Consider the following 8,270-nt stretch of genomic DNA (forward strand, 5'->3'; position numbering starts at 1 on the left):
GCATTCCTGACTTATCCAACTAGCTGTCTTTAGCCCCACCTTAAGGTCAGAAGCAATTATTACTATAATTTTGCTCCTTCTCAGGTATTAGATTCAGGGATTAACTGGTAATTGACTAGGGGGAAGAAGAAACAAAAAGAGACAAAAGGCTAAAAGAGATTAATTTATAAGATGGGGGCAAAAAAATGGAATCTATATAAATTAAGAATTCATGGCTCCTCCATTACTTGGGATTAAAAAAAGAAAATCATAATGCTTCTTTAAGTATTTAAAATGATAGCTCCCACTGAAAAAGTGCAAAACACTTCCCTCTTTACAAGTGTCATTTATAGCAAATGAATATACATGTGGAAAAACAAGACTGTACGTTTTTGTGATTAAGTGAACAAAGAAATACCCCAAGCTTACCCAGAGGACATGGTACCAAACTGAAGTCCCACCAAAGTCAATGTGGAAATCTGTGTAGCTGTCTTGAACTCCCATTAAGCAGTATTTCTGAACAAATGGCTTGGGAAAGACTGAATCATCAGGCCAATAGTTTTCCACCCAGGAAAGTTTTCTGGCTATATCAGGAACCTCCACCAATTCAGACATCCTTTAAAAAAACAAACACACACATACACACACACCCCACATCATGCAAATTAAAACTTCTTAAAATTTCATCTCCCATCTCAACCCAAACCAAGAAATTAACTGGAACTCACAGCTAACAGCAATGCTTAAAGTTTGAGGGTACCAAAGCAAAATTTACAACATAGCTATATCACTGGACCACTTTAGAAGTCACAATTATGTTTCTTACTAAAAGAAATTCATCATTTAACTACATTTTAGCTAACACTCAGAAGGCTAAACCAAACATCCAGAACTACTCACTTTGTATCTGAAAATTCAAGGCTGATCACATTTAACACTTTTGGTCTGTTAGGATTCATGAAGTATTTAACATAATTGTGAAGTGTCATTTTGCTGTCTGCCTGCCTTGCCACATCAATGACATCTATCACTTTGTCACCACCTGCAGAGAAAAATTATAGTCTTATTATTGCGCTTAAGAATTTCATCAATAGACGCCCAAAACAAAAATATTTTAAAGACTATATTTACTTGTATGATAATTAAGCCATCTATAAAAACTATATAGCCTAGACAAAGATTCTTCCTATATCCTTACTTTTTAAGTCCAACTGGAACTTTTGAACAAAGGGATGACTTTTGAAAGAAAGAATAAAGCAATTAAGACAGAGCTGCGTAATTAACACTGAGTGTAAAAAGTTATATGTTTACAAAGCTTTCTACACACCAATGATTTCTTGTGCAGCTCACGACAAAAATGCATATTACACTGGTAGGTAACAACTGTGCCGCATTCCTCATGCATAAAATAAGGGGACTGACTTTTCCCTTTTTTAACACCTAAGATTCTGAGCCCATCATTTTGAGAAACCGATCAGTCATTGGGGAATTAGTGAACAAATTAACCAGGACAAACAATTTCTGCTTGCCTCGTAGTGTCTTCTCTTCTAATATTCTGCTTCAAGAAAAAAATGAGTGGTTAGGAAGCAAAAACCAGTTCATATTAGGGCCTGTGAAATGAGTTCTGAATTGGGATTAATTTACAATTTTCCTATAAAATCATGAGGTATTGTTTGCTCAACACTGCATCACCCTAAAAAGCATAATTAGCTTTACAATGTCCTGTAGGATAAGGTGAAATTCAAAATATGGCAATACTTAATCTGAAATAGGAAACAAGTGACATTTTCTTACTTTAATGTAACTTTACATAAGTTAAGGAAGTATTGCTAAATAGACTATTTTATACTTACGAGGCAAAACAATTCTGTTAACTGAAGCATTCTGCAGTACTAAAAAGTTAGCTATCAAGTAGTATGAACGTTTTTCCTACACTTATATTACACTCGCCATTTACTTTACAGTGCTATCTATGTAAACAGGTTTAGGTGAAACCTCAGCCTCATCCTCTAATTTATCAAATAATTCAAAACTAGCTGAATGTGAAGTCAGATAATTTAATTGGACTTCCTCAGTGAAACAATTATCAATGTCAACCAACGGATCAATAAAGGGACAAGTTCTCAGATACTTCATGCTCAGGAGATAACATACTCTAAAGAATAGACAGTTTGAGTCAAGATAGATTTGAGAGCTAATCCTCAAATAATCTCTGTTTTGCTGACAAGGAATGAGACCTACATAGAGTCAGCTTTATCTCTAAATACCCCGATACGAATGAAAAAAGTGACTGAAAATGTCAACAATATTGCAACAGATGAAGGGTCTTCCACCTTGTTTCTTATACCTTTCCGGGCCTCAATATAAAAAATTAGGTCCAGGCATCGTTAAATGGCAGTATCACCAAGTCATTAATATAAAAACAGGTTTGAAAGTGAGCTCCTCTTTTTCACAGCCTTTCTCTAGGCAGCAGGAGGTCACTAAAGCAGGATCCAGAGATCTTGTACCTGAATGCTGCTACAGAGGCCTAGAACCAACCCGATTTCCCAAAGCCTTCTCTTCCTCAGTCTGCAGCTACCCCTCCATAATAACTGCTCCTAAGCAAGTATCAGGAATTTTTTTTTTTTTTTTGCGTTACGCGGGCCTCTCACTGTTGTGGCCTCTCCCGTTGCAGGGCACAAGCTCCGGATTCGCAGGCTTGGCAGCCATGGCTCACGGGCCCAGCCGCTCTGCGGCATGTGGGATCTTCCCAGACCAGGGCGCGAACCCGTGTCCCCTGCATCGGCAGGTGGACTCTCAACCATTGCGCCACCAGGGAAGCCCGTATCAGTAAATTTGATGACAACAACAACAACAAAAGCAGTAGGATGAGGCTGAGTAAATAAAAATATGCAAAATGTTTTTTTCTGTCTTTCTGAATGTAGGTCTGCTGAGAAAAAAATAGTTTTCAACATAGGTAATACTGAATTTCACTTTTCCTGACCCAGAAACGGAACTAAAGTAACATCTCTTCATTCAACTTTTAGTATTTTTAGGATAACACCAATTTCACTTTTACCATGTTTTCCCAAGTAATTAAAGGAATCAAGTTCGTACCTACATAACGTTCCACGTCCATAACAGAAAAAGTAGGTGGAGGGAGCCTGAGTCCTAGATCATCTAATTTGGGGACCATAATAGGGACTTCAAATCCATGTTTCTCCAGGTATCTTTGTGTCAGCTGGCTGCCATGCATCTTTACAATGATTTCATCGGCACTAAGGAAAGCATAAGAGTAACATGTCATCTCTGTTGATAAGTTCAGTTAAAAAAGATAATCTGGTAATGGGTTAATTCATATACTATATTATTATCTACCTCAGTGGTTCTCAACCTATCATACCTAATTCTCCTTTTTATAACAAATGTTTTATAAAGCCCCTTTTAGTATTCTAAAGTGAAAGTCATAGATAATTACTTCAATCTACATATAATTGGAAAAATATATATGTATTATATAAAATGCCTTAACTATAACAAGAGAAAAAACAAATTAGTTTCCAGCAAAATACGTATTTCAATATGTAAATGTTCAGGTAAACAACACCAGAAAATATAACAGAATAATAGGATGCTTACACTCGACTGTAACGAGTGGTTGGATTTAAAAGTAACAAGATCAGAAGCCACTCCATACAAGCTGCATAGAAAACCAGAAGAGCAAAAGGGAGGGGGTACAGTAGAATAAAAGCTGGTTAGGATAAGTAAAAACAGACCAGATTTTATCTGGCTATAAAAGTCTACACAAATATGTGTTAGGCATTGCAAAGTCTCACCGGACACAGAACAATTCACGTTGTCCTGCACACTGGGGGATGACTAGCGTCTGTGGTCCCTACTCTTTGAGACAATGTCCAAATGCCCCAACTGAGAACTCCTGGTTTCAAAGATCTGCTATCACCAGTATTTAATAAATTTTAACATGCGGTCACCTTAAGCCACTAAAAAGGGTTGCTGAACCTCCAGCTGCCCTCTTTGATGATTAACACGTTCTAGGCATTACACTGAAGTGTGGTTTGTCCCTTTTCACTATCCCCTAACTAACCACAAATCAAAGATCTCTTTAAATGGGGATATTCTAGATTTTATCTTCCAATTGCTCACAGAATGCAGCTGCTATACATTCAAGGTTAAGTGCAACACTTGCATCATAGGTTAAACACAACAGTTTCCATTTACAGTCAGATCTTAACAGTCTTGATGTCATCTGTAGCCTAGGTGTCAAGGAGAAGACAGGAGAAACTGGGTCTCGGAATTACTGAGCTCAGATCGTCCCACCTTCTCAATAACAGAAGGTCAGTTTAAGGCCTAAAAAAATCAAGACAGACTTTTCTTGGATAGTCTTGTAAGTGGAGGGCTCAGAGCTCCTTCACCTGACTCACTGAGTTCTGTACTGCCTTTTATTTTCCCCATAAGCATCCACAAGTGTTCCTTCTTCCCCAACCTCTGAGAATTTAACAATTCCTTAAACTCCAACCTAAGGGAGAATCTTAAATCACTTGTACTCCTCCATCTTAAATGTCTGATGCTTTACCTCCCCCCATTGATCAAAAATATGTAGATACAAGTGCTTAAAAATACAGGCACATCATTACTTACAAGAGGAAAAAACTGGACACAAACTAAACATACACCATAGTGGGACGGTTAAGTAAATTACGGGATATATATACATACACACAACACACACACACACAATTGCATACTACACAGCAGTTAAGGAGTGAGGTAAATTTGTGTATACATACAGAAAGATATCTATTAAACATAACAGTAAAGAAAGTAAGTTGCACAACATACGCATAATGTAACCCCATTTTATTTTTTAAAATTAGATGTATATATACATCCATACACCTATACACATAATTGTTTTAAAATTTATCATTTATGTAAAAAAGGGTCTCAAAAGACTTTGTCTTAAAGTGGCGGGGGGTCGGGGTAGATAGCTGGAGTTCACTTTATTTTATATACTTCTATATTAATCACATTAAGTATGTATAATTTAGTTAATTATTGTCACCCTGCCACGGTTTTAAATGATGTGGAGGTTTATGGAGTTACATTAAATAAAACCAAAGACCTTTAACTAGTGGTGAGTACAGTGTGGACACCTGTGAACCTGCTCACACCTGTGTTTAATACTTCGGCCGAGAAGCCACGGGAATCACTGGGCCAGGACTTTTAACACTACACTTTTGGGTTACAAACCTATTTTAAAAAACAAAAGCTTAAGGCTCCTCTCCCTGAAAAATTCACATTCACATGTCAACATGTCAACTGTTTATACAATTTTAGGAAACTTACAAGCCTCTCTGAAGCCAGCCCATAGAGCCTGGCTGAAAACTCTGGCCCTGGGCTCCAAATCAATCAATGAAAATAAACAGACATTTCTCCAATGACTTTGAAACTCATAAAGGAGAATATTTGAGAATAAGGCCTTTAATATCACAAAAATCACGTGGCAATCACTGTGTTTCATATATTTTTTTTTCTCTCAGTACGTGAGGGAGCCAACGGTAGCTGCTTAACATATATGTTTCTGTTTAAGGGAGGGGAACGGCCAGGTATCCTAAAGACTATGACAAAATAGGAAGGGTTTTATAGTTACATGATCTGAAATAATTCCATAATAGGCTGCAGGTGATATTGTGATTGAAATTTAAATTGTGCTTCCCCTTTTTAACAAGCCTGGATATGATCTCGTGTAAAAAGCCTATTAAGCATTATCACTTTAAATAGATGTCAGGCAGCGAGTAGGAAATGATCTAAATTAGCATGGTTAAATGCTGTATAATGCTTTTGACATTTGTTCTTTGAGCCACAGATAACTCAAGTACTTTCCATTATCTTAAAAAAAAAAAAGCCTAGTCCTGTTGCCACCAGAGGCTAAGCAATGGTTGTGGGGACTTCTGGCAGACGTAGGGTGGAGGCAGAAAGGAAAATAACATAAGAAAAAAGCAGAGTATGAAAATAGGTGTAAGTGAGGTGAAAGAGAAAGAGAAGCAGCAGCTGCACAACATAAGGAACAAAGCACGGGAATAAGTGCCTTAGATCAGTGTCTTTCAAACTTTTTGGACTGAGACCTACAGTTAAATACATTTTTACCCAGTAATCCAGTACACATGCACATAACAAAGCTTCCATGAAACTATGCTTATTTACTCTTATTACTTGCAATGTACCAATATGGTCTATTCTGTTTTATTGTCAAAAAGTAAAAAACTGATTAAGAATAATAATGGCTTGCAACCTGAAGTTCGAAAACGCTACTTTAGATAATTTCACCTTATTGGGTAACATTCTTAAATGTTCTTTGGTCATAACAGGTTTCCTACCTTGGGAAGACTCGAGAACGTAATTCCTTCACAAAAGTTCTAGTTCCAGCCTGCACTGGTTTGGAACCATCATCAATTTCTGTGTAGTCGTGCCTGTGCCAGTTCCTCCTCTTTTTCACTGGATTTTTAGAAGATTAAAAAAAGAAAGCATTTTTGTAACTGGTGGTACTATGTACTTTCTATAATCAATTATAGTCTACATAATCAGAAACAACAATGGTCAAGTACAATAATACTCACATTTTTTAATGCATTTCTAAGGCTGAAGTAAAATTTAATGCTGCAATTATAGGCAATTAACTGTGGGTTTTAAAAAATCTTTTTATTTCAAAAATGATTTTAAAATTAAATCAACAAATTCAAATTAGCAGATTGAGCCTTTTATAATATCTACATTTACACATATAAAATCTCACAATTATTTAAAATCATGATTTTCACTAGAACACTAGGTCATAATACGATTTTTATGGATCATCCGAATCATCCCCTCAGGACAGGGCCTTTGATCCCACATCGGAAATCTATTTTAACAGCACAGTTCCCTTCTCTGTTATGTCAAGATTTATTCCCAAAATAAGCATGGTTACACTGACACAAAGAATAGCAGGTGACTGCATCATAACGAAAGGAGTACAAGTAAGATGACAAAATAAATAAATTATGGTCAGTTCTAACACTCAGATCCCGTGATTCTACAGCTTTGGGAGGCTACAATCTTTTTCTTTTTTTAATTTATTTTTAATTTATTTATTTTTGGCTGCATTGGGTCTTTGTTGCTGTGTGTGGGCTTTCTCTAGCTGCAGCGAGCGGGGGCCACTCTTCGTTGCGGTGTGCAGGCTTCTCATTGCGGTGGTTTCTCCTGTTGCAGAGCATGGGCTCTAGGCACGCAGGCTTTAGTAGTTGTGGCGCACGGGCCTAGTTGCTCCGCGGCATGTGGGATCCTCTGGGACCAGGGCCCGAACCCGTGTCCCAGGCACTGGCAGGCGGATTCTTAACTACTGCACCACCAGGGAAGCCCCGGAGGCTACAATCTTGAATAAGCACAGCAACCAAAATCAGGACACTTGGCTTCGACTCCTAGTTTAGTCATAACTTGCTCTGCAACCTCGGGCAAATCTCTTTAACGTGCCTGGGTCCAGTTTTCTCAATGTGGAAATGAAGGGAATGAGTACGGTTTTTCAGACTGTGTTGAGGAACCCTTAATAAAAGGGAAGATGGAGAAGAGGCTGAGGTAGGAGCTCTGGACCTCATTCCTCTCTCCCCCAGAGGGGCACCACCTACATGTCTTTTATGTGGTATCAATGTAAGATTTCAGTTTTACTTTTTTTTTTTCCTTTTAAGTTTGAAAATCACTTTTAAGCCTAAAACCTCCATGATTCTGGGAAATGTACTGATGTCTATAACTTACTTAGAATGAATCAAAAAATAAGGTGGATAGATAGTGGGATAGTTACACAGACAGATATGAGATAAAGCAAGTAATGTAAAATGTTAATAGTGGAATCTAGATGGTGGGTTTAGAGGTAACTCACTGTAAAATTCTTTCAACTTTTCCTGTATGTTTGAACATTTTCATAATAAAACCTTGGGGGAAGGACACAACTCTATGAGTCTAAGTTATTTCAAATCCTTCACCTTACAAAGATCATCATAATAAAATAATGCTGGATCCTCATATGGATAAGAAGTCACACTAAATAATCAATAGGGGTGGAAATCAGGCTTATTCATATCTAAGAGTCTAAAACAAGATTCTCAAGTAATTTATGGCAGTCAGACCCCCAAGATGGAAGAGAGTAAATCCCGTTTTTTAAAAATGTCACGGAAAGGGCTTCCCTGGTGGCGCAGTGGTTGAGAGTCCGCCTGCCGATGCAGGGGACACGGGTTCGTGCCCTGGTCTGGGAGGATCCC

The 8,270-nt window shown here is 37.6% G+C and overlaps 1 protein-coding gene across 1 annotated transcript in view; it reads right to left on the reverse strand.

Annotated features, from left to right (window-relative positions):
• Window positions 1–8,270, reverse strand: part of KDM7A (lysine demethylase 7A) — a 38,106-nt gene that overhangs the window by 25,890 nt on the left and 3,946 nt on the right. Inside the window, exons 2-5 of the mRNA XM_007466616.1 lie at window positions 6,357–6,474; window positions 3,076–3,236; window positions 880–1,021; window positions 409–595 (exon numbers count right to left, since the gene is read on the reverse strand). Of these exons, the coding sequence (XP_007466678.1) occupies window positions 409–595; window positions 880–1,021; window positions 3,076–3,236; window positions 6,357–6,474 (608 nt within the window). The remainder of the gene's footprint in view (window positions 1–408; window positions 596–879; window positions 1,022–3,075; window positions 3,237–6,356; window positions 6,475–8,270) is intronic.

The sequence above is a fragment of the Lipotes vexillifer genome, unplaced genomic scaffold (genome assembly GCF_000442215.2).
Source record: "Lipotes vexillifer unplaced genomic scaffold, Lipotes_vexillifer_v1.1 scaffold71, whole genome shotgun sequence".
NCBI classification, from domain to species: Eukaryota; Metazoa; Chordata; class Mammalia; order Artiodactyla; family Lipotidae; genus Lipotes; species Lipotes vexillifer.